Source organism: Erythrolamprus reginae, chromosome 2 (assembly GCF_031021105.1).
Source record: "Erythrolamprus reginae isolate rEryReg1 chromosome 2, rEryReg1.hap1, whole genome shotgun sequence".
Classification (NCBI taxonomy): domain Eukaryota; kingdom Metazoa; phylum Chordata; class Lepidosauria; order Squamata; family Dipsadidae; genus Erythrolamprus; species Erythrolamprus reginae.
Window position 1 is genome coordinate 34,646,947 of NC_091951.1, and position 27,436 is coordinate 34,674,382.

At 43.7% G+C, this 27,436-nt stretch overlaps 1 protein-coding gene across 1 annotated transcript; it reads left to right on the plus strand.

The window, feature by feature from the left end:
• The first annotated feature begins 908 nt into the window (after positions 1–908).
• Positions 909–25,877, plus strand: LOC139159315 (vomeronasal type-2 receptor 26-like). Its single transcript, XM_070736638.1, has 7 exons — positions 909–1,047; positions 3,818–4,088; positions 5,581–5,872; positions 8,240–8,668; positions 16,956–17,183; positions 22,081–22,207; positions 24,967–25,877. Exons 1-7 carry the CDS (start codon positions 909–911, stop codon positions 25,875–25,877), a joined length of 2,397 nt encoding a protein of 798 aa, XP_070592739.1.
• Positions 25,878–27,436: the final 1,559 nt, after the last annotated feature.

The following is a 27,436-nucleotide window of genomic DNA, read 5'->3' on the forward strand; positions in this document are numbered from 1 at the left end:
CTGTGCATGTGGTCCTCATCTTGTTTCCAGCTTGTAAATTTATTTATTTATTTTTCTGGATTTTTCTGGCACTGTGCATGCACAAGGTGCACCACATGGCATGGGAGGAAGTGAACTGGCAGCAAGGTACATTAGAACCTACCCCTGATTGCTTCATAGTGCTTTATTGTCCTCTCTAAGCAGTTTACAGAGTCAGCATATTGACTCAAACAATCTGGGTCCCCATTTTCCCAACTTTGGAAGGATGGAAGACTGAGTCAACTTTGAGCCAGTCAGGATTAAACTGCTGGCAGTCAGCAGAGTTGGCCTGCAATACTGCATTCTAACCACTGCACTACCACAGTGCTGCACTACTAACATCAACTGTTGCTTTTTTAAATGTAAAATGAAAACTTTTCTGAATATTTTCCTCTCTGGGTCAGTATAGAGCTATAATGGTGAACCTATGGCATGTGTGCTAGAAGTGGCATATGAAGCCATCCATCTGGGTTCATAACTGTCGCCCACTGGTCTTCCAGGTTCTGGTGCACTGGCCATCTAATCTTCATGGACATGGGAGCACCAGAAACTGGAAGAGCAGCCACCTGGAGCACATGTGCACACCACGAAGATTATCTTCTGGTTTGTGGTATAGGCAGGGGTGGGCAGCAGGCAGGACGGGGTGGAACACAGTTCCACCAGCGGAAATGAAGATGCATGCACAGCTCCAGCTAATTGGTGGTGGTCACTTCCTGGATTACTTGTCTCGGCTTGACTCTCCTTTTTTCCCCTGTTGCTGCTGCTGTGTCTGCGCTCCTTGCTTTTTTCCTCTTTCCTCCTTCCTGGCCTCAGATGAGCTTCCTGTTCTCCTGCCCGGCTCCCCTCCCTCCAACCACAGCTACCTTCCGCTTGAGGTGCATGCAGAAGGCATGGCTGGAAGTGGTGCTTGCAGCATTTATGCTTCTGGCAGCACTCATTCGCCTAGCTACCCAGCTGAAGTGGAGGGGCCACCCAGGAAGGAGAGCACGGGAAATGTGAAGAAAATTGTCACCCCAGCGAGCGACACTGGTAAGGTTGTAAGTTGAGGATTTAACAGTTCATCACAGATCATTCAAGCAATTCCCACCTGGTCACGTGGCCGACAAGCCACTCATACCCAGTCACATGACCATCAAGCCACACCAACAGTGTGGCAGTAAAAAGTTTGGCTGCCCATTACTGGGTATGTGCATGTGCCACTGGCCAGCTTTTATTTTCCTGCATGCATGCATGCCAGGAACTGGAAGACCAGGTGACCTGTGAGTATGCATGGACCGGAAACCAAAATAGCATATTCCTGGGATCTGCATGTGTACTGGGAGGGGGTTTCTTACAGTCTCTGGCACTCGCACATGCACAAGTGAATGCACTCCTGTTTTGGCACTCGGTGCTAAAAATGTTTGCCAACACTGGTATAGAAAATAAGTGGGAATGGATTAATTTAACATGGATTGATGGGTATCAACATTTAATGGAATCCTAGCTAGATGCCTATGGAGATTCTCAGTCCTCCAGGTCATGATCGTCCCAAAAGTGCCTTTTCAGGAGGCTTGAATGAGAGCTGAAGAAGCTTCTTGGATGAGAAGCAAAATGTTTTCAAAGAAAAACCAGACAGTAAAGTTGCCTCTTAAAAAAAACACCTTTGGGACATCATAGCTAAACCTTCAAAATGATCTCTCTGCACCTCGACATTCATGTATTTCAAAGATATCATACATTGAAACTGTAATTAAGCCCATCCATTTTGCTGCTGGTCATCATCTACTTTATTTTACTTCTACCTTTGCTCAGGTCTGGATAATGCATCTTTTTCAGTCTTATCTGAAGTGAGAGAAACTTTCCAGAGTAACTCAAGCACTTTTCTCCCTTGCATGGACTGTTTTAATGTATTATTCATGTGGGTTTCTTTGAAGCCCATTCAGCACAGCCCTCCTAAGCTACATTTTCAGTGGTAGAGGGTTGCAGGAGGTGGTGGCAGCCAAAAACGGGGCTCATTTTTGCTGACAATTTGTGCTATCACAGGCATCCATAATAATAATAATAATAATAATAATAATAATAATAATAATAATAATAATAATAATAATAATAATAATAATAATTATTATTATTATTATTATTATTATTATTAATTAGATTTGTATGCCGCCCCTCTCTGCAGACTCGGGGCAGCTCACAACAATAATAAAAACTATGTCAAACAATGTCCACAAATCTAATAATTTAAAACACTAACCCCTTATTAAAAGCAAACGTACACGCAAACATACCATGCATAAACTGTATAGGCCCCGTGGGAGATGTCTCAATTCCCCCATGCCTGACGGCAGAGGTGGGTTTTAAGGAGTGATGCTGAGCTGGCTATGCCCACCTCACCCATGCCTACCTGGCCCTCTGAGGTCAAACATAAGGCTGATGTGGTGCTCAATGAAATTGAGTTTGACAACCCTGGCCTAGAGGTATATTGTGACTGAATATGGAAAGCAGCTGAGAGATCCAGCATGGGCAAGATGATATCTGATCAAAGGTCCAGGGTTCACCAGAGTTAATTCACCAGCACAATCAGTACCTTCTCTGTGCTATGGCTCAACATGAAACCCAAACATAACAGGACCAGATAGTCTGCTTCCACCAGAGTATTCATTGCACAGTAGGTTTCTTGAATAACAGTAAAGGGAAACCATTCACGGCACTACTGAAATGCTTGGGAGGAAGGGGAACATGCACACATGCGTGCCCACACTTCAGCTTCCTGCACAAGTGCAGAATCATGCCCGAAGCAGTTCCAGCTAGGAGCCACCAGGGGGAAGAAATCCTCCAGGAAGGAGAGCAGCTCGTCGGGAAGACTCTAGCAAGTGGGCCATATGGGCAATGTGGGAGTGATGTCGTCTCCTCAATGAGCTGGTGGCTCCTGGGCAGGACTGACTGGGACGCCTTTGCCACTCCTGCCACTGCTGGCACCACTGCCGGCAGTCAATCCCAGCTGGGAGCCAGCAGGGGGAAGAAATCCTCCAGGAAGGAGAGCAACTCATTGGGGAGATGAAGTTGCTCCCCCATTGCCAGTGTTGCCCACTTACCAGAGTCTCCCCAATGAGCTGCTCTCCTACCTGGAGGATTTCCTCCCACTGGTGGCTCCCGGCTGGGACTGACAAATGCCATGCCTTGCAGGACCTAGACCCATAGCCGTTGACCAGCCGCAGCAGCAGCAGCAACAGCAGAGGTGCCATACATCTGCCAGACAAGTGCCCACTCTCTGGGCCCACCTAGTGTGGGGCGCTGTTGCTGCTGGCTGGTGTAGCAAGATTTGGCTGCTGGACATGCGCAGAAGCCGAATCTCGCATTCCATGCTATTCCACTTGTTGCCCAACCCGGGTTACATTGGAACTACACCCATAAGTCAGGCAAAGTTTTCCTCCTCAGGCAAACTAGTAAATGAAGTCATATAGAAAGTAAACTGTGATTCCCAAATCCCTATATAATTATCAAAATCACAATGATGACTTCATCGTCCACTAAAGCCTAGGGGACTTCTCTCACCCACAGTTATTTTGAAACCAAGGTAGGGATACTTAGTAACCCTCGTCAACAGATTTCACAAACATTTTATAATTCTTATAAATATCTGAAAATCTAATCCACAAGGACCTCAAAGATTATGAAGAACACATGACGAGACTCCTGTAGGCATACTGTACAGGTCTGAATTTTAATGCTGTTCTTTTAATGGGGCAGATTTTATCTTGCTAAAGCAAATCAGTGTATCTGTGCCCTTGGGCAAAAGAATTGTGCTTCCCCTTAGATTCCCCTGAAGCTAAAGATAGTGTTGTCTGTCTCACAGAACTAACGAAGATCTTCATTATGATATCTGAAATACTGCAGCTGCTTCTTTTGGTGTTCCATTTTCCATGCAGTATGTTGACCAAATGTCCATTAAATGTGCAGAAAGATGCAAAACATAAATTTCATTACTACAAGCCAGGAGATTTCCTGATTACTGGAATTATATCTACATCTAGCACTTTCTTACAACCATACAAGTTCTTTAAGCCTCCAAAACACACGTTTGTAAGGTAAATCCTGATCTATATTCAAAGGTAGTGATGAATTGTATCTTTTCCACTGTGTTTCTTTTAATAGGGATGGTTAGCTGATATGAATGCTAAAACGTTGTATAATGCAATGGCCCTCCTGCAGTTCCTGCCCCTGCACATGCACACACAACCCCCTTCTTTTAGCCTCACATCCCAAAACAGTGATGGGAGGGGAGGAAAACCTCCTATACCCAAATGGAGCTGCGAGAGGGGAAAAGCGCTGGGGTAGAATATGGGAAGCACAGGCCACAGAAAGTGAGGAGAAAGCATGCACATATCTGACCTGAAAGTCAGTTGGCTGGTGGGGAGGTATGGCTAATGTTCTGTGGAGCTGAGCTGGCCAATGGCTGATGTGCCTGCAAAGAGGACTCAGTGTGCCACCTGTGGCATGCGCGCCATAAGTTCACCATCAAGGATCTAGAGCTTCCAATTGGGATGATTTTTGAGCCCGTAAGGAAAGTGTTGGAAAGATAGTCCTCTGTAGTCAATAGGACTGTCCTTCTAATAGCAACACCCAAAGAAGTCAATTTCTTGGCAATGTCCTATAAATGATTAATACAATCATCTGACTTCAAAAAAAATTGAATAAAGAATTTCTGAGAATATTTCCTGCATTATAATACAGGGCGTGAGCTTTTGGTCTGATCCCCTCTTGCTTTCTCCCTTCATGAGGTCAACCAGAATCCAAACCTGTTGCCATATGTCACAGGGGACTAAAGCATTACAGATACAGTGGTACCTCTACCTAAGAATGCCTCTACTTAAGAACTTTTCTAGATAAGAACCATGTTTTCAAGATTTTTTTGCCTCTTCTTAAGAACCATTTATTACTTAAGAACCCAAGCCCGGAAAAATTTCCCAGGAAATTTGAGAGTGGCACAAATGCCCGGCCAGTTTTCTGCCATTCCTCCTGGGTTTTTCTCTCTGGCGCAGTGTATCGGGGGCAGCCTTGTGCCGTGTATATGGGAGGTGCGAGATCCTCCTCGCTGCCTCAGAGGCCCTCTTTTTTTTAAAGCCTTAAAGTTTTGGATTTTTTTGATTCCCCTCACCTCACCTTCTTCTTTCAGCAGCAACTGTCTTCCTCTTATTCCTTCTCCTCCTCCTCCTCCTCCCACCCAAATTCCATGCTTTTATTTCTTTCCTAACGGTTTTGCATACATTATTTGCTTTTACATTGATTTCTATCGGAAAAATTGCTTCTACTTACAAGCTTTTCTACTTAAGAACCTGGTCATGGAACGAATTAAGTTCTTAAGTAGAGGTACCACTGTATATGAGAGATGCATTTCATTAATAATTGCAGATAGTTTGGTTGTTAAATTTCCAGGTTAGCCTCTTAAGACAGTGATCCAACTGATTAGTTATGAATGTCTTTAAAGGAACAGCTCCAGGAAATAGGATGTGATTTTATGAATTAAAGATGAAAACCCCACATTGAGATGAAAACCAACTGCAGTCTCTTATTTTGCAGTATAAAGAGCATGAGCCTCTGGCATGTCCTGCCCTTCTTCTTTGCCACTCATGAGATCAACCAGAACCCAAAACTCTTACCCAACATCACCCTGGGCTACAGTATCTATGAGAACTTTTTTAGTGCCAGGATGACATCTGAAGTCATTTTGGACTTGCTGTCTACAGGGCAAGAGAATGTCCCAAACTACAGCTGTGGAAGACGAAAATATATTTTGGCTGTGCTTGAAGAGACTGATTCGGAACTCTTTAATTACATTTCAACTATGCTGGGCACCTACAAAATTCCACAAGTATGTCCCAAACTATGGTTGTGGAAGACAAAAAAATATTTTGGCTGCGCTTGAATAGTCTGATTCAGAACTCTTTAATTACATTTCAGCTATGTTAATTAGGGTGTAAGACCTTCAAGGTCCCATCCAACTCTGTTATATTATATTAAACTTTGCATGAAATTTGCATCCATTTCACCAACCCTAACCCTTCTGCCCATTCTCCCTGTCTTCTAGTCATTGCAGTTATATGTCTTGGGTGACAAAATAACCTTTTCACCCTTATTCCAACCAAATCCAAAGAAAATCCAAAGGACTGTAATGGAAATAATCTAGGGAATTTTTACTTTAAGAGGATATTTTCCTTACTTGCATTTAAACATATCCACATTTTTTTCTGCTGTGTTCACATGACATTCCATTTTCTCCAATCCATGATCAAATCAGATCAAATTTATTTCTTTTTTTTAAGAAATAGTCATTCACGAGTCTTTACAATAAGAAAAGTACAGCAAAAACATTATAAGGCCTTGGTAAGGCCACACTTGGAATACTGCATTCAGTTTTGGTCGTCACGCTGCAAAAAGGATATTGAGACTCTAGAATAAGTGCAGAGAAGAGCAACAAAGATGATTAGGGGACTGGAGGCTAAAACATATGAAGAACAGTTGCAGGAACTGGGCATGGCTAGTTTAATGAAAAGAAGGACAAGGGGGAAAGGGGTAGCAGTCTTCCAGTATCTCAGGGGTTGCCACAAAAAAGGAGGAATCAACCTATTCTCCAAAGCACCTGAGGGTAGAACATGAAGCAATGGGTGGAAACTAAACAAGGAGAGAGGTAATAGAACTAAGGAGGAATTTCCTGACAGTTAGAATGATTGATCAGTGGAACAGCTTACCTCCAGAAGCTGTGAATGCCCCAAGACTAGAAGTTTTGAAGCAGATGTTGGATAACCATCTGTCTGAAGTAGTATATGGTTTCCTGCCTAAGCAGGGGATTGGACTAGAGGATGTCCAAGGTCCTTCCAACCAGTGAAGGGCTACCAAAAAATTTATTACCACACTGCATAACTTATGCATTTTCTTTCAACAACTTTCACTGCAAATTGGGTACTCTGGGGTGGAGCTCCATTTTCGCTACCCCACTGCATTTTCCCCCATCCGGGCAGTAGCCCACCCCTGCTTCCAACTCTGTTGCTGTTGTTGTTGTTGTTGTTGTTGTTGTTATTGTTATTATTATTATTATTATTATTATTATTATTATTAGTAATAGTAGTAGTAGTAGTAGTAGTAGTAGTATTAATATTATTATTAAAAAGAGAAACATTGTAATACAGCCATTTGTTATTGGTTCTGTGGCCATGACTTGGTGGGCATGGCAGGGGAAGGATACCGCAAAATTGCCATTCCCTCCCCACTCCAGGGGAAAGATATTCCAAATCTCCATTCCCACCCCTCTCTGGGACCAACCAGAGTATTTGTTGGTTTCTGAACTACAGTGAACCCTCGAGTTTCGCGTCCTCAAGTATCGCGAAAGGGCTATTTCGCGAGTTTTCAACCTGGAAGTAAACTCCACCATCTGCGCATGCGTGCCCTTCCACGCATGCGTAGATGGTGGAGTTTCCCCGCCGGGCAGAGGCTTCCCTGGGTCTTCCCCCTTCCCCCAGAGGCTTCCCTGGGACACCCCAGCTCCGCTCCCCAGCTGGGAAGCGGCCCCAGCAACAGCGTGGGCGGGCGGGCGGTGCCTGCGCGCTTGGGGACATCCCAGCTCTGCTCCCCAGCTGGGAAGCGGATCTAGGGAGTCCCCACCGCGCGCGCGTTGCTGGGGAAAGCGCGCGCGCTTGGGGACATCCCAGCTCCGCTCCCCAGCTGGGAAGCGGATCTAGGGAGTCCCCACCGCGCGCGCGTTGCTGGGGAAAGCGCGCGCGCTTGGGGACATCCCAGCTCCGCACCCCAGCTGGGAAGCGGATCTAGGGAGTCCCCACCGCGCGCGCGTTGCTGGGGAAAGCGCGCGCGCTTGGGGACATCCCAGCTCCGCTCCCCAGCTGGGAAGCGGAGCTAGGGAGTCCCCAAGCGCGCGCGCACCCCAGGCGCGAGCAACGGGGTGGGCGGGCGAAGGGCGGGCGGCAGTGGAAGCAAAAACACCATCTGCGCACGCGCAGATGGTGTTTTTACTTCCGCACCGCTACTTCGCTAAAAATCGATCATCGCGTGGGGTCCTGGAACGGAACCCTCGCGATGATCGAGGGTTCACTGTACTCAAAATTTCTGCTAACCGGTTCTCCAGAACCTGTCAGAACTTGCTGAATTTCACCCCTGCCTTAGAGATAACCACTTATTTTTGTCCTTAAAAACAAAGCAATCAAATATTTTTTCTCGTCTATCTTAGATCAATTATGGAGTCATCAGCCACATTCCAGAGCCAAAACATCATTTCCCTTTTTTCTACCGGGTGATTCCAAAGCAAGAACCTCCTTACTTGGCAATTATTAAGCTGCTTCTGCATTTTCGTTGGACGTGGATCGGTCTCACTGCTCCAGACAATGAAACAGGGAACAGGTTCAGAAAATCCTTTGTACCAGAAGCCACAAGGAAAGGCATCTGTGTTGCCTTCTCAAACAGCTTACCCATTATTCTTAAGGCAAGGATATTTAAGCACTTCCTTAAATATTTTAGTGATCCTAAAGCAAAAAGTATCATTTGTCAGTTGGATTCTCAAACTACATTTACAGTAGCAATGCTAATACAAGGCATTGACAAGCAACAAGTCCTGTTTGGGGAAAAAGTATGGATTGCTACGACTTTGTCAGATATCAGTGTGAGATTGTTTTACCAGATTGTTAATCTCCAGCATAACCATCTTTTGTTATCCTTCTCAACTCAATCAACGAAAAGAACGCAATATTATGATTTTTATTCACATTATTCTACCACAGGGAAATTTGGGGAGAGAGCATTTCAGTGTTCTTCTTCAAGCCCCTTATGGTCTAAGAAAGTTTGGAAAACGTGCCTGGAAAAAGAGAGCTGGGAAACCCCAACCCAAGATCTAGTTGAAAGAATCCTGTCCGAGGATGGCTCCAGTATTTCCACAATAATCCAGCTTGTGGCCTCGGTCCTCGATGCTGCTCTTTCCTCCCAAATGATTAAAAGGCATGTGGGGGACCATCAGACATTCCCGATAGTACAGCCCTGGCATGTAATGCTTCTTCAAAATTTTGCTAATGGTTCCCTTTTAATTCATTAGTCCTTAAATATTTTATTAGATTATAGAATAAAATACCAAAATACGAAAGCAAATAGGGGGAGGAGAAAGCAAAGTGGAGGGGGTGGGAGAGACAATTTATTTTAAAAAAATGTTGACTTCTGACTCCATCTGTTGCAGTTACTTTTCTATAATAATATAGACTAGCCATTTCTATAACAACAAATCAATCTAATCAGTAAAACCCAAAATCAAAGCACCACCTCAAGCATAAAGTCCAGAAGCAGTTTCCATGTATCAACAGACGTACTTATATTCTTTTCCTTGATCAGAATGGTCAGTTTAGCTATAGACAGATTAACAAAGTTAGAAGGTACCTGGTAGGTCATCTAGTCCAATCTCCTGCCCAAGCAGACTCTACACCATTTTTGAGAAATGGCAGCCCAACACTCTGCCAACTCCATCAACTTCAGTAGCCATTCAAATCCAGATTCCCTTTCAATTCTTAAATGTTATGTCAAAGATAAGCAGAGATCATGGAGATAGCCCAATAATAATTGCCTGTTTCTAATATTTGAGAGGTGGGGAGGGAGAGACAGACAGACAGACTGCTTTATTGGCTGAGTGTGTTTGGACATACAAGAAATTTGTCTTTGATATATATGCTTTCAGTGGACATAAGGAGAATAAAATACATTCATCAAGAATAAAAAGATGCAACACTTAGTGATAGTCAAGGTTACTAATAAGGTTACTAATAATTGGCAATTATCAAGCTGCTTCTGCATTTCCAATGGACGGGGATCGGTCTCACTGCTCAAGACAATGAAACAAATCATGCTAGGAATCATATAAAACAATATAAATTGAAAGATCCATTATATGAGGAGGTTTAGAGAGAGAGAAACAGAGAGATTGTGTTATTGAATATTCTGGAGACTATATTGCTGATTTTTTTTGATTAAACCTGATTTGCTGATTCAGATCAGAACAGCTTACGAGAATAGGATATGATTTCTCAAGAGACTGGAAGGTTCTTTCATCTATCTATCTATCTATCTATCTATCTATCTATCTATCTATCTATCTATCTATCTATCTACCTACCTACCTACCTACCTACCTACCTACCACCTACCTACCTCTCCCCCTCTCTCTCTCTGTCATCTATCTAAAAAGGATGTACAGTATGTTTATATGTTCCAACATAACTCTGGAATGCTTCAAGCAATTTCAACCAAACTTAGTACACAGATGACTTACTATCTGGGAAAAATAATGTCGAGTAAGACATCCCTAGTGCCCCTAGCACTCTCTCTCTCTCTCTCTCTCTCTTTGTGTGTGTGTGTGTATGTTCCAGCATAACTCTGGAATGCCTGGAGCAATTTAAACCAAATTTGGTACACAGATGACTTACTAAATACTATGAGGGTAACACATCCCTAACACCCCTTGGTGTGTCTGTGTGTATGTGTTTCTCTGTGTGTATGTGTGTGTTCCAGAATAACTCTGGAACATCTGGGCTGCTGAAATGAAAAGGAATGAATTATATGTCAGGCCCAAAGTATTGTGTGAAGTTAGAGGTTTTGGCCTGACAATAGTTAGCAGCGATAGGGAAACAGAAGGAGTGAGTGAGAGAGGGAGATTGATACCAACACACATTCCTTTACACAGAGTCCGAGGTCTCTACTACTCCTAAAACTCAAATCCTATGGCATCTCAGGATTCCTCCACAGCTGGATGACTGCATTCCTGTCAAACAGGCAAGAAGTTGTCAAAATTGGAAGCGCCATTTCCACCCCCGTCCCTGTCAAAAGTGGCGTTGCCCAGGGCAGCATATTAGGTCCTACTCTCTTCATTCTCTACAACAACGACCTCTGCGATCATATCACAAGCAACTGTGTTCTTTTCGCCAACGATGTAAAAATTTTCAACACCACTGTCGTCAGGCATGGGAGAACTGACATTTTCCCTCCGCCTAGGCTTATAAAATTTGTGTATGGTATGCTAGTATGTATGATTGGTTTCTAAATTGGGTTTTTTAAAAATTAACTTAAATATTAGATTTGTTTACATTGTATTATTATTGCTGCGAGCCGCCCCGAGTCTGCGGAGAGGGGCGGCATACAAATCTGATAAATAAATAAATAAAACACATCTACTCTCCAAAAAGACCTCGACTTTGGCTCAGATTGGTCTAGCACCTGGCAACTTCAAATATCAACCAACAAATGCTCTACCCTCCACATCTGCAAAAAAGAACCCAAACCTCATATATAAACTGAATAAACAAAATCTCACAGCCAAACCCCACTCAGTAAAAGACCTTGGAATACTAATATCAAATGACCTAAGTGCCCATTGCAACAATATCACCAAAAAGGCTTCTAGAGTTGTTAACCTGATTCTACGTAGCTTCTGCTCCAGCAATCTCACACTACTCATCAAAGCCTACAAAAGTTTTGCCAGACCCATCCTTGAATACAGCTCATCTGTCTCGAACCCATACCGCATCTCAGACATCAACACCTTCGAAAATGTCCAAATATACTTTACCAGAAGAGCCCTTCACTCCTCCACTCGAAACAGAATACCCTACGAAAATAGACTAACGATCCTGGGTCTAGAAAGCTTAGAACTATGACGCCTAAAACACAATCTAAGTATTGCCCACAAGATCATATGTTGCAAAGTCCTGCCTGTCAATGACTACTTCAGCTTCAACCGCAACAACATAAGAGCATGCAACAGATTCAAACTTAATATTAACTGCTCCAAACTTGATTCTAAAAAACATGACTTTAGCAATCGAGTTGTCAAAGCGTGGAACTCACTACTTGACTCAGTAGTGTCAGCACCTAAACCCCAACATTTCTCCCTTAGACTATCCACGATTGACCTCTCTATTGTGCCTTTTGTCCCCTGTCCAATTGTCTCTCCTTTATCTCATATATCTTTTCTCCCTTTCATATATCTTCTCCTCTATTTTTACATCTTTTCTTCTATCCTTTTCTTTATTATATATTACTACATGTCTGTTCTCTTCAATATGTATTGTGTATTGGACAAAATAAATAAATAAAATAAAAGAATAAATAAACTGAATAAATGAAGAAGCCAATAATCCCTGCACCGGATTGGTCCACATGATTGCATCTGTGGTGAAATGAACTTTAACTTGGATGGGAAGTGAGGGGAAATTCAGTGTTGAAATGATTGTGCATTGAATCCAAAATGGCCATGTTAATAAATCAAACCTTGTGTGAAAGCACAGGAGTGGAATGTGATTTATTTCTCAAATGCTATTTGGTTAGCTGACAGCAAATTCCAAGACTGTATTTCCCCTCAGTTCACATCCAGGTTAAAGTTTATTTCACATCCCCACACTCACAGATGCAATCATGTGGACCAATCCGGTGCAGGGATTACAGGCTTCTTCATTTATTCAGTTGACCTTGGACTCTGCGTAAAGGAATGCGTGTTGGTATCAATCTCTCTCTCTCTCTCTCTCTCACACTCCTCCTGTTTTCCTATCACTGCTAACTATTGTCAGGCTAAAACCTAAAAGTTCACATAATACTTTGGGCCTGACATTATATCTATAGTGTCAAATCACAGTATTTTTCACAGTGATAGTGTGCATTTTGGAATCAAGTTCTATTAAAATACAGCCTATTGAGCCTTAAAATGGCTTCTGTGTACAGCACAGTAGAGTTGCCATGGTAACGGCTTCACACAAGGGGCCAGAAGGGAGCTCCCTCTGGTAATAGGGAATTGGTTCTACAAAGAAAGAAAGAAAGAAAGAAAGAAAGAAAGAAAGAAAGAAAGAAAGAAAGAAAGAAAGAAAGAAACAAACAAACAAACAAACAAACAAACAAACAAGAAACCCCCTAGGAACTTGATAGCAAACCTATGGCACACATACCACAAGTGGCATGTGGAGCCTTCAATGCAGGTGCGCCAGCAATTGCTCCAGCCCAGCTCCATCATGCATGCATGCACATCTCCCACCGGCCAGCTGTTCTTCGGGTCTTGCCTGGGCATTTGTGGGGCATGGGGTGTATGCAAGGGACTCTTGTGTGTATGCATGTTGGGGTGAGATGAATGTGCAGAGGTGGCTAGCATTGCATTTTGGGGGGTTCGGATGTGCTCCCCATGCCCTGTTTTGAACTTGGAAGGCATCATGCACCAACCTGGAAGCCAAAATGGGGTGTGGAGGCCATATGCATGGGAATGTATGCATATGAGTGGGGGCGCATGTGTGTGGGTTGGGGTGCATAAACAGGGGCGCATGCAACTGAGTGCTTGCATTGCATTTTGGGGGTGTGCACATGAGCCCTTTGGGCACTCAACACCAAAAAGATTCACCATCACTGCCCTAGGGCCTCAGTTTCAAGCAAATAGGGCAAGCCATAGCCTCAAAGGCTATTCCCTGTAGAAATTTTCCTGTGATGTTGGACGGGGCAATTATTTTACACTATATATATAATTCATTTTATTTATGTATTTATTATTTATTTTGTTATACAAATATAGTATTGTAGTATGTTTTAACATAATGTAAGTATAAAGTAGAGATAGAAAAGATAAAAAGACAGTAGGACAGGGACGGTAGGTACAAAGATCCACTTATGCATGCCCCTTACAGACCTCTTAGAAAAGGGGAGAGGTCTATTTTAGATAATGTAAGGTTGAAGATTTTGGGATTGGGGGAGGAAACAACAGAGACCGGTAGTGAATTCCAGGCGTTTATCACTCTATTGCTGAAATTGTATTTTCTGCAGTCTAGTTTGGAGTGATTTACATTTAGTTTGTATCTGTGTTCAGTTCTGGAAACCTCACCTACAAAAAGATATTGACAAAATTGAACGGGTCCAAAGACGGGCTTCAAGAATGGTGGAAGGTCTTAAGCATAAAATGTATCAGGAAAGACTTAATGAACTCAATCTGTATAGTCTGGAGGATAGAAGGAAAAGGGGGGACATGATCGAAACATTTAAATATGTTAAAGGGTTAAATAAGGTCCAGGAGGAAAGTGTTTTTAATAGGAAAGTGAACACAAGAACAAGGGGACACAATCTGAAGTTAGTTGGGGGGGGGAATCAAAAGCAACATGAGAAAATATTATTTTACTGAAAGAATAGTAGATCCGTGGAACAAACTTCCAGCAGACGTGGTAGATAAATCCGCAGTAACTGAATTTAAACATGCCTTGGATAAACATATATCCATCCTAAGATAAAATACAGAAAATAGTATAAGGGCAGACTAGATGGACCATGAGGTCTTTTTCTGCCGTCAGACTTCTATGTTTCTATGTTTCTATCTATTGCATGCTCTTGTATTGTTGTTGTTAAAGGTGAAGTGTTCGCTAACAGGAAGTACATTATGATGTATGATTTTATGAACAACAGTTAAATCAGTTCGGAGGCGGCGTAGCTGTAAATTTTGTAAACATAGTAATTGAAATCTGAGGAATAAGGTATAAGCTTTTGTGTGAGGAGGAATGGAAGACTGTTCTTGTGAAGTACTAAGGTCTGTTATGCATTGTGGATTCCATACAGGTGAGCCTTATTCAGGAATTGGTCTGACAAATGTTTTGTCTGCTCTGGTTAGTAGATCGGTGTTTGTAGAGAAGAAGCTGCATAGAATTAGAATTGCTTTATTGGCAATACTGTTACAGTGTCTCTGGCACTTAGGTAATTGGAAATGAGTACTCCAAGGTCTTTGACTGAGTGAGGATCCTCTGTGAGTTAAATTTGTCCAAGTGTGTATTTAGTATTCGGATTCTTTTTACCAATGTGTTGGATGAGATTTGGAGTTGCCAGTTGTTAGACCATTCAGCTACATGGTCAAGGTCCTTTTGAAGGGTAGAAGTATTATCGGAGGTATTAAACAGTTTAACATCATTAGCAAAGAGAACGAAATTAAAATAATACCTTGTGTTACGAACTTAATTGGTTCCGGGAGGAGGTTCGTAAGGCAAAAAGTTCGTAAGACAAAACAATGTTTCCCATAGGAAACAATGTAAACTCAATTAATACGTGCAAGCAACCCCCCCCCCAAAAAAATGGCGCTTCGCTGGGCGCTGCCCAGCTGTCGCCTTTTGAAACAGCCGGGGGGCTTCTCGGCGTTCTCCCGAATACTGAACCTGGAAGTTCGGCAAAGTTCGGGCTCGGCGTTCGGGTTCAGGAGGACGCCGAGAAGCCCCGCCGGCCGGCTGTCAGCTTTGCAAAAGAGCCGTGGAGCTGTCGGCCAGTTGGGAGGCTCAAATGGAGGTGGGGAATCCCAATAGGGAATTCCATGGGCGGAGCTTTGACAATTCAGCCGGCCGGGAAGGACGTCTTCGTGACGTCAAAGCTCCACCCATGGAATTCCCTATTGGGATTCCCAACCTCCGTTTGAGCCTCCTGACTGGCCGACAGCTCCGTGGCTTGTTTGCAAAGCTGACAGCCGGGCGGCGGGGCTTCTTGGCATCCTCCTGAACCCGAATGCTGAACCCGAACTTTTACAGAAAGTCCGGGTTCAACGTTTGGGAGAATGCCAAGAAGCCTCCCGGCTGTTTCAAAAGGCGACAGCCGGGCGGCGGGGCTTCTTGGCGGCCACCCGAACCCATACTTTTGCTAAACTTCCGGGTTCGGCATTTGGGCGGCCGGTTCGTAAGATGGAAAAAGTTTGTAAGAAGAGGCAAAAAATTTCTGAAACCCAGGTTCGTATCTTGGAAAGTTCGTATGACGAGGGGTTCATATCACGAGGTACTACTGTACTTGTAATATTGTCACAGAGATCGTTTATGTAGAGTATAAAGAGAGTGGGTCCTAGGACACTGCCTTGGGAAACACCACCATTAATTGGAGTGGGATTAGATATGGCATTACCTATTTTGACCACCTGTTGTCTGTTTGACAGGAACACTGATATCCAATCTTGCAGTGGTCCTGAGATGCCGTAAGATTTTTGTTTCATAAGAAGTTTGTTGTGAACTACTGAATCAAAGGCTTTGCGAAAGTCTTTGTAAATTGCATCAATTGATTTACCCTGGTCAATTTGAGATTCCTGTTTAATACAGGATTGGGATAAATAAATACCCTTGCAACTATGGGTTATCAGTTAGTTGCTGAATAAATAAGCATTAGGATGCCACAATAACCACGATGCTCTATTCCAACATTCAACATGGGTCTGACATTGCCTGGCCAATGAGACCTGGAGAAGGCCGACCCTATGGAACATGACCGGTCGCTGGGATACATTTGTGATATTGCCTCTCACAAAGAGACTGTTAGAAACCCTATCCTTTTTTATTTTAACATGCATTGCATGTGCCTCCTATTTTTACTTTTTTCCCCATACACTACACAAGTTTCCTTCCAGTAGGTGAGCTGGATAGAGGGTGGTGGACAACAACTCTGCAGCAAAGGGTAAGCAGCAGGGGTGCCTTAGGATACTGGCCAAAGGAGACTGAACAATTTAGCTCCAGGCTGGTGACCCAAAGCCAAGATGCAGCCAATATGTTCTGTCAAGCAAAATTAGACATTATTTTGTAACAGCAATATGGGGTGGGAAAACTACTATAGCAATATGATGAGATTGCTGGAACCAACACATTTGGAATCTGAGAATGCAAATTTTATAAAGCAAATTAATGAAGTAAAAAGGTGTATGTATTTGAGTGTGTGTGTGGGGGGGGGGGTGAGAGAGAGAGACAAACAGAGAACAAAGAGTGGAAAGGGAGTGGGAGAGACACTGGAAATGGGAAGGAAAGGGACAGAGGAATTAGAGAGAGAAAAATAATCTTCCTGCCACATTTGCAGACAGGAGCACTGGGATGAAGTACCCATTTTGACTTAGGGTTGAAATGAGAACGTATACATTGCAAGTATGATTCTCCATGCCTTTTTAGCTCCATCCTTTTCTAAGAAACTTCCAGATTTACAATGTTTCTGTAAGTGACATCTATTTGGATGAATATGGACTTCCTCTTGCTGACTTTGATATCATGGACTGGGCAGTATTTCCCAACAAGTCTGCTGCTGGGGTGATAATCGGGAATATTGGAAAAGATGTCTCTTCAGATATCAAGATCTTTGTCCATGAGAGTGCCATTGTATGGCCAACATCTTTTAACGAGGTAATCAAATCTGCCTCTTTTTAATTTTTTAAATTTTTTCCTCCACATTTATCTCATTTACGACAACACATATACCTCAAAAATACACCAATAAAATACACTTTTCTCATAAAGTCAATAGCCTGTTTTAACCTCCAATCTTACTGTTATTAATCAATTGATTTCTATCTTCACTCCCCTCTTTCTCTTCAATTCTCCTATCTGCGGTACCTTCTTACACCTTATTTCCACCTTTCTATTTCCCTATCCCCTTCACTCCTCTCTCTCCCTCTCTCTCCACCTCTTTTCTTCCCCTTTCTCATCTTCCCTTCTTCTTTCTCTTCCTCCTTCTAAACCCTTCCCTGATTGAATTGATTCTATTCTATTACATATTATATATAACAGATTGATAACATATTTCCATGTTTCTCTGGATTTATCTGCTTTATTTTTACACTTCTTGTTTCTTAACCTTATATGTAGTGTTGGGCGAACCCATCGAAGTTCGGGTTCAGCGGGTTTGGCTGAACTTGGCGGTGGAGTTTGGGTAAGTTCGCTGAACCCAAACCCTAACCCCAACACTTCTGGTCCCTCCCTCCCATCTTCCACCAAAGCAGCCCGCAGCTGTCTGTCTCCTTTTATTTCTTACAGAAAAAGCTCGGACACCGCAGCTGCGCCTCCTTTAATTTCTTTCACCACCGCGTGTGCGATGATGTCAGTTTCCCCCGTGAAAAAGCAGAAGATGGAGTCGGCGCTTGAGCAGCTCAAGCAACACCCCACCATGGTGGCGGATGACCATGGTGGCTGAACCTTTTCTGTAAGAAATAAAAGGAGACAGGTGGTCGCGAGCAGCTTTGGTGGAAGATGGGAGGGCAGGGCCTATGTGAACACAGAACCTGCCCCCTCCCCTTTCCAAAGAGTGCCAGGGTGAGCTAAGGCTGCCCTGGGCAATGGGTGCAATATGGCGGAAAGCCGCGCCACCTCCAAGCCCAAAATACCCACCTCAGTGCATACAGCAGCTCCCCTGCCTTGTATGTCATGGCAAGGAAATGGGATTCCCCGCCTCCTTTTGCTTGCAGGGCCATACCCGAGGTGGGGAAATCCCATCAACCCTGGGCAGACCCCCTTCTTGCCAGGGGGTGGGTGGGAAACAAAGCCCAAGGCGGGGAGCTGCTGTGTGCACCAGGGCATGTATTTTGGGCTTGGAGGCGGCGCAGCTCTTCCCCCTTGTTGCCAGCCAACCAAGACTTTGTGGACTTCAACTCCCAGAGTTCCTCAGCCAGCTTCACTGAGTCAGAGCCCTCCCCACCTCCACCTCCCGCCCACTGCGGTGTTTGATTGAACGCTGAACCTGAACACAGACTTTTTTAAAAGTTCGGGTTCTGGTTCGGTATGCCGACCACCGCAAAGTTCTGCACGGACCCGAACTATGCAAGTTAGGTTCACCCAACACTACTTATATGTATATTATTAAATCATTATTTGGGTATATGTTATTTATTTAATGCTATTTCTAATTGCATCAACTGGGATATCCGAATTGTTTCTTCCAATTTTTAATGCAAATTAACCGCTATAGCTTGATTTCCAAAGATAGCTATTATCTCTCCTGACTCTTAATTTTAAGCCATATTGCTTCCTCCCCTTCCTTAATCTCTTTACTCGTCATTCATTTTTCTCTCCCCCTATTTTTACCATTTCTAAATGCCCCATAAAAATCAACATTTTAATTATCTAATTTATATTCATTTCAACTTCTTATATTACTCCAATAATATCAATAATCATCAGAATTCTTTTTGTATTACATCAAATTTATCAATTATACACATCTTATCTTATACAAGGAAATAATAATTATTCAAATTATATATAATTCCAACAATTGACCTATTTTCATTTTTGTTATGTTTTATTTCCCCCCCTCTGTTGGTACAAATATTTAATTCCATTAATTTTAAATTTGATTTAATACAACTAGTCTTATACAAGTGGTTCCCAAAGTGGGCAGGACTGACCTCTGGGGGTGGGGGGGTGGGAACAAATAGGGGGCGGTAAGAGGCAAGGGTGGTGGCAGGAAGGTGCTTAGAGGGGCCAAAGGGGCGGCAGGTCATTCGCCATGCTTTTCCTGCCACTCTTTTCCAACCACTTGCTTGCCTTAAGCACTGAGCCTGATCAGCCTACCCGGTAAGCCTGCCTCCCTGTTCTTGGTGCCAGCTGATCAGCTGGTCCACAGCCGCTGCTTCATGGAGCAGGACTCTGCATATGCTGTTGCATGCACAAACTGCATAACTGCTGTGAGCTTCATCATACCAGCACAGCCAGGGTCCTCCTGCCTTTCATCCATGCAACAGCACAAGTCTTGCAGAGTCCTGCTCCATGAGGCAGCAGCTGTCATGTGAAGAGTCTCAAAGAGACTCATTTCTGGCAGGTGGAATGTGTTGGGCTGCCAGATGTGCATCCTACCTAACACTTGTAGCTCCGTTGTGTTCCTTGGCACTGTGTGCAAAGAAGCCCATTCTAAAAGAAGGTGTGAGACATTTTCTTTTATAATGGGCTGCCCTGGACACAAGAGTGAGGAATGGGATGAAGTTACAAGTACAGTAGTACCTCGTGATACGAACCACTCATCATATGAAATTTTTTAGATATGAACCCGGGGTTCGGAATTTTTTTGCCTCTTCTTACAAACTTTTTCCGCGTTACGAACCCGCTGCCACCACCGCCCAGATGCCCAACCTCTGGACTTCCATTGCAAGCGAAATGCCTGTTTTTGCAAATCCTGGGATTCCCCTGAGGCTCCCCTCCATGGGAAACCAAACCTCCAAGGATCGCAAAAACGGGTGCTCTGCTAGGTGCTGCCACCTGGCTGTCACCTTCCGAAACAGCCGTGGGGGCTTCTCGGTGTTATCCCAAACGCCAAACCTGGAAGTTCGGCAAAAGTTCGGGTTCAGCGTTCGGGCTTGGGAGAATGCCGAGAAGCGCCGCCGCCCAGCTGTCACCTTCCCAGAAGAGCTGTGGAGCTGTCGGACGGTCAGGAAGCTCAAACGGAGGTGGGGAATTCCAATAGGGAATTCCAGGGGCAGAGCTTTGGCATCACGGAGACATCCTTCCTGGCCGGCCGACACACAAAAAATCACAAAAACTACACAACTGACTCCTAAGCCAGTGTTTCCCAACCGGTGTGCCGCGGCACACTGATGTGCCGCGAGACATGGTCAGGTGTGCCGCGAAGAAAAAAGCTCAGCTTCTGGTCTTGCAACTTTTTGCGAAGATCAAAAAGTTTTGAGACCGGAACCTGAGCTTAATTATTTGTGCCTTCCAAGTTTTCCGGCATCTGCAGCGCCCCGCCCGGCTGGAGCTTTCCTGGTGACGGCAGCAGGTGAGCTTTGGGGCCTGGTGGGAGGGCAGTGGCAGCGGGAGGGCGGCACGCAGCGGGAGAGTGATGGCGGCGGCAGCAGCAGCAGGCAGTAGCTGTGGGGTGGCGCCAGGATGGTAAGCTGTGAGGCGGAGCTCCGGAACGGAGGCACCGACCGGCGGCGGCTGGACATGTTGCTGTAGCTGTGCGGTGGCAGTGGCAGCGGGCAGTAGCCATGGGGCGGCGCCAGGGTGGTCAGCTGTGAGGCGGACATGCTGGAATTGCATGGCTGGCACTTGCCTGCTGGCTGGGCTGGGACGGAGGCCCCAGCCCCATGTCCATGCCCAGCGCAACGCCAGCATGTATGGCGTCTAGCAACATGTCTAGACGCCGTCGGTGCCTCTGTTCCGGAGCTCCGCCTCACAGCTGATCAACCTGATGCCGCTGCTGAGAGAAAAAGAGAGGGAGAGAGGGGGGAGAGAAAGAGATAGCAAGAGAGGGAGAGAGGGTGGGTAGCAAGAGAGGGACAGAGAGAAAGAGAGAGGGGGGATAGCAACAGAGGGAGAGAGAGAAAGAGAGAGGGAGAGAGGGGGGAGAGAAAGAGATAGCAAGAGAGGGAGAGAGAGAAAGAGAGAGGGAGAGGGGGGAGAGAAAGAGAGAGAAAGAGAGGGAGAGAGAGAAAGAGAGAGAGAGGTGGGGAAGAGATAGAGATAGCAAGAGAGGGAGAGAGAGAAAGAGAGAGGGGGAGAGGGGGGAGAGAAAGAGAGAGAAAGAGATAGCAAGAGAGAGAGAGAGAGAAAGAGAGAGGGAGAGAGGGGAGACAGAAAGAGAGAGAAAGAGATAGTAAGAGAAGGAGAGAGAGGGGGAGAGAGGGGGGAGAGGAAGAGAGAAAGCAAGAGAGAGAGAGAGAGAAAAAGAGAGATAGCAAGAGAGAGAAAGAGAGAGGTAGAGAGAGGGGGGCGAGAGAAAGACAGCAAGAGAGAGAAAGGATTTTTGAAATGTGAATAATGTGCCGCGGCTCAAAAAAGGTTGTCCTAAGCAACTGTCTCACACACAATACAGAAGCAGCTGGACTTCACACAAAATGGTCCTTGCAACAAGCAGGAAGCTCAGAGAGTCCCAGTTCTGGCAAATACCATATTTTGCAGAGTATAAGATGCAATGGAGTATATGACACAATTTAGTTTTGTGGAAAGAAAACAAGGAAAAAAGACCTCTGCCCCTGAGTAATTTGCTAAACAGCACAGATGACAGCAAACACTATAAGCAATAGATCTTTTGAGGTCCAAGAGAAATAGTAGTGTCTCCTTCAACTGCCCTTTTACCAGTGCAGGTAATTCCATTAGAGTGAAAAGGCTGAAAACTACAAAATTGCATGGATACATAGGAATAGTAAAATAATAAAATCCATAAAGAGGCAGATTTGGGGAGAGTGTGTGGCCAAATGACACAGCGACATTGATTTCCCTGCATTCCACATGAACCCACTTTGCTGCTCAATTCCATTTTTAGAAGTAATCCCCTCATTCATACATTTCTCTTATTTTTTTTTCTCTTTAGAAGGCCCCCTTTTCTAGGTGTACTGAAAGTTGCCTCCCAGGATATACCAAGCTCTTGAGAGAGGGAGAACCAGTTTGCTGCTATGACTGTTCTCCATGTATGGAAGGAACCATCTCTGTGCAGGAAGGTAGGTAATGCAAAAAGAGAAAAGGAACACAAGTCTTTTATTCTAAGGACAATATTAATGTTCGTTCATTGTGTTCAAGGAGGAACTTGACATTTAATGTGTTGTGGGCTTTACACAATGTGTCTGCAGGTGTCTGGGAAGGTCTATGCCCAACATGTTTTGCCACATGTTGGGCAGACATGTATGGGCACCATTGTCTCAGCATTTGCATTTGCAGCCCTGTATTTGCAGAGTGCTTGCTTCTCAACTGCTCTGAATGTTCTTCTGCCCTCAGATGTCTGGCAGCCTTGGTGGATCAGCATGAGCCATGTTGGCCGATCTTGTGCCAGGGTTTCCCAGGAGGTACTGTCAATGTCATAGGACATGAAGGAGGCTTTTAATGTCTTTATAATGTTTCCTTTGCCCCCCCATGAGATTGCTTTCTTTTAGACAGCTCACCATAGAGGAGCTGTTTAGGGATTCAATGGCCTGGGATCCTAGGAACATGGTTTGCCCAGTGTGTCTGGGTTTTCATCAGCAGGATAGGAATTGATGGCAGGCTTGCTCTGGAGAGAATCTCAGTGTCAGGCACCTTATCCTGCCACCAGATCATCAGAATTCTATTGAGGCAGGTCATGTGGAAATGGTTCCATTGCCTAGCATGTCTCCTCTATAAAGTCCAAGTCTCACTGGCATACAACAAGGTAATTAGCACTATTAGTTGGTAGACTTTGAGCTTTGCAGCAAGGCGTATTCCATGTCAGTTACACACATTGGTCATTAGTCTGCCAAATGTGGAGCTTGCTTGGCGATTCTGCAGTTGACTTCAAGGTCAATTGTCACTGCATGTGAGAGGGTGATGCCAAGGTATGTAAATTGGTCCATTACATGTACGTACGTACGTACGTACGTACGTACTTCCTTCCTTCCTTCCTTCCTTCCTTATATATTTATTTATTTATTTATTTATTTATTTATTTATTTATTTATTTATTTATTTATTTATTTATTTCAACCTCTATGCCGCCCAATCCTGAAGGATTTAGGGCAGTTTACAGCAATATAAAATGCAAATTACAACAATAAAGAAGTCAAAGATAAATATTAAAACAATAAACCCCAGTTATAAAATGCACAACTCAAACAATCCAATGAACACACATGCATACAATTCAATACAATTCAGCCATGACAGATATAAATGTTCATGGTCCCCAGGCCTTTTGGCAAAGCTAGGTCTTCACAACCTTTTGGAAGGCTAATAGGATGGGAGCAGTATGGACATCGGGGGAGAGATGGTTCCATAGAACTGTGGCAGCCACAAAGAAGGCCTTCCCCTGCAGCTCTGCCAATCTACATTGCTTAGTTGATGGGACCTGAAGAAGGTCAACCCTGTGGGACCTTACTAGTCTCTGAGAAGTATGTGGCAGGAGACAGTTTTATAGATAGTTTGGCCCTAAGCCACGTAGGACTTTATAGGTAATAACCGACACCTTGAATTGTGACCAGAGACTAAACAGTAGCCAGTGCAGCTCGCAGAGCATAGGTGTTATTTAGGTGTACCGAGGTACAAACATGACAGCTCGTGCAGTTGGATTCTGTACTATCTGCGGTCTCTGAACACTCTTCAAGGGTAACCCCATGTAAAGCACATTGCAATAGTTTAGACAGGAGGTGATGAGGGCCTGCATGACTTTGCGTAAAGCCTCCTGGTCCAAATAGGGCCACAACGGGTATAACAGACGAACCTGGGCAAAGGTCCTCCTGCTGAGAGATGATAATCAAGACTCAGCTGTGGATCCAGGAGGACACCCAAGTTGTGGACTTTGTCTGAGGGGGTCAATTTCCACCCCACCCCCCGAACAATGGATGGACAAATAGAGTGGTCCTCAAGAGAAAATGCCCATGGCCACTCGGTCTTGTTTCAGTTGAGCTTGAGCCTGTTGGCTCCCATCCAGACCCTTACAGCTTCCAGGCACCTGGACATCACATTCACTGCTTCACTGAATTGGTATGAGGTGGAGATGTATAATATTGTAGCTTTTGTCCCTTTATTGTGATGGTGTGCTATTGGTATTTGGCTTTTGGTTGAGATACAGAACACATGCCACAAAGGGATATATTTAGACCTTTGGAACATGGTTTTTAGCCAGAAAGTTGTGAAATTAATTAAAACTAATATAAATACAGATGCTAGCAAGAATCTTTATAGTTTAATGTGAAACACAACCACACAAACTAATAGAATATAAAGAATATAGAATCTGAAAAAAAAAGAAAAAAAAGAATATAGAATCTGAGACCAAGCCACAAGAAACAAATTGGAATCACTTTACAATATGTAAATAGATACTTTGCTCTTGGGTTAAAATGGTTTATACAAGAAACACCCCCGATTTGGTGGTGGGGTATGAATGTTTGTCTAGTGGTGGGCACAATTCACATCACACTTGTTTTATGTTGCGCGTCTATTTATATTGTAAAAAATCAATAAAAATATTTTTTTTTAAAAACCAAACTAATAGAATAAATTGGGGTATGTGTGTTATGTGTGTGTTTATATTCTACTCACAGGTAGAGGAATGTTTTCATAACTATAATTTTCTACTTTATTCATGCTTAGTGAATTCTTTTTGAGTTATTCAGTTGTTACTATCCAGCACAGACCATTTCCCCCTTGATTTCATTATTTTAATATCTTTTGTTTTTTTTGTGTAAAGTTGGTTATGATGTGTTGAATGTCACTGAATCACTTGTTAAAAATACTTTGTGTTTTCTAGATGTAGCCCATTGTGAAAAATGTCCAGATGACCACTACTCCAACAAAAAGCGAGATCACTGTGTCCCCAAAGTTATAACATTTCTGTCCTATGGAGAAAACATAGGTCTTGTCCTGGCTATCTCTGCCCTTTTTCTGTCTCTAACCACTACTTTAGTTCTAGGAATTTTTATTAAATACCGAGAAACTCCGATAGTCAAAGCCAACAACCGGGATCTCACCTACATTCTGCTGATCTTTCTCCTGCTTTCCTTCTTGACTTCCCTTCTATTCATTGGTCAACCCAACAAAGGCACCTGCCTTCTTCGACAAACTGCCTTCAGTATTGTTTTCTCAGTTGCTGTGTCATCCTTGCTGGCTAAGACTATCATGGTGGTGGTGGCATTTCTGGCCACAAAACCAGGCAGCAAGATAAGGAAATGGCTGTGGAAATCTCTGGCCAACTCCATCATGTTGTCCTGCTCTGGGGTTCAGGTGGGCATCTGTTTCATATGGCTGGGAATCTCTCCCCCATTCCCAGATGTTGACATGCATTCTCAACCAGGACAGATCTTGTTACAATGTAATGAAGGCTCGGTTACAATGTTCTACTCTGCCCTTGGCTATATGGGTTTTTTAGCTGTTGTCTGCTTCCTGGTAGCTTTTCTGGCCCGCAAGCTGCCAGCGACTTTCAATGAAGCTAAGCTGATCACCTTCAGCATGTTGGTTTTTTGTAGTGTTTGGATCTCTTTTGTCCCCACCTACCTGAGCACCAAAGGGAAATACATGGTGGCTGTGCAGATCTTCTCCATCCTGTCCTCGAGCCTAGGCTTACTGGGCTGCATCTTTGTCCCCAAATGTTACATCATTATTCTGAAACCTCATATGAACATGAAGGAGCATCTAATGATGAAAAACAATGAGAGCTCCTGATTTTGGCCATTTTTAAAAATCCAAATTACTCCTAGATTAAAATGAGACATTGTAAATTATTTGTTATTTATTTTAAGAACTCTGCCTTTCTCCCATGTGATTAATCTTACTATCAATGAAAAACATAGTGAAGGTTATTGATGTTTTTTCTATCAATTAAAAACCATGTTACTTGTCTTCTAATATATGTTTCTCCAATATCTATTCAGCATACAAGATTAATAAATAAAAGGGAGTATACAGACTTGTCTCATTTCTTTACTGATCTGAAATCACTCTATTTAATTCTGTTTTGTTTAGACTCTGGGTTGGAGACATTACCAATCAAGCAATTGTTCTACAAATCCATATCTCCTTTAGTCCTATAACTACAATTCCCCTCTTGTTCTTTCCTGTTTTGACATTCCAGACTCCAATAACAATGCTCAATCCTGCTTACGTATTCAATTTCAAACCAAACTTGACCATAAAACTCATCAACCTTCATTCCTGAATCTATGTTTGGGACATAAGCTTGGAGAATCATCACTTATCACAATCCTCATCACAAATAGCATTGAGCAGTTGGATAGTACCAGGGATGGTTTTTAGTTATCTTCCCTACTGGTTCACAAATGTGAGTGTGTGTGTGCACACCCACTTTGCTTGCACATACCACCTCCACACTTGTGAACAGCCTCCAGTACATGCACTTTATTCAGACGCAAGCCTTCTGTGTATGTTCCCTGTCTCAAAAACATTCACAAATAGAACAGCATAGAGCTGGGGTGGACTCACCCACAATTTCTGCTACCAGCTGGAGTGAACCATTCCGAACCAGCTGAATATCAACTCTGGATAGCACAGAAATGAATAAGCTAGTTTGGGATAGGGGAAAGAGCAATCTGGCTCAGGAACATATAGAAAACATGGGTTTTAGATCTGGCAGTGTAGAAACTGGCCTTCTGGGCTGCCTGAGGGAATCAGGACTGGGAAGAACTTATCTTCTGTGATTCTTCTCCTCCTTCCAAAATTAATTTCAGTTGGTGTGTGTTGTGAGTGTTGTGCCCTCCCAGAATCTCTGTGTAAGCCCAAAATCAGCTGACCAGCACACATATGCATGTTGGAGCTGAGCCCGGGCAATGGCCCGCGTGCCAGAAGATATGGCTCTGCATGCCACCTGTCGCACCATGCCATATGTTGGCCATCACTGTCCCGTATGGAACAGGGCTAGATTATCTGATGAAAGGCCCCCTATCTAAGGACACTTTTACTCATCCTACCAGATTAGAGAGGATCGGCATACTCATAGTGCTTTCCCTTAAACATTGTAATCTTATGGGATCTAGGAAATGTGTCTTTTTCATGGCAGCCCCCGTTCAACCCTTCACTTGAAGTTTGACAGGCCCCCACTCTCCTAGCTTTCCAAAAGCACAAGACCGGGATGGTATAGTGTGCGATTGATGAGAGTTTTTGTCATGAACTGCTTATTAAAGCTTTTTTTGGGATCAGCTTTTACTATTGGTGGTTCTAATAAATAATGAATTATTAATTGTATAATTATGCTATTTTAATTGTTG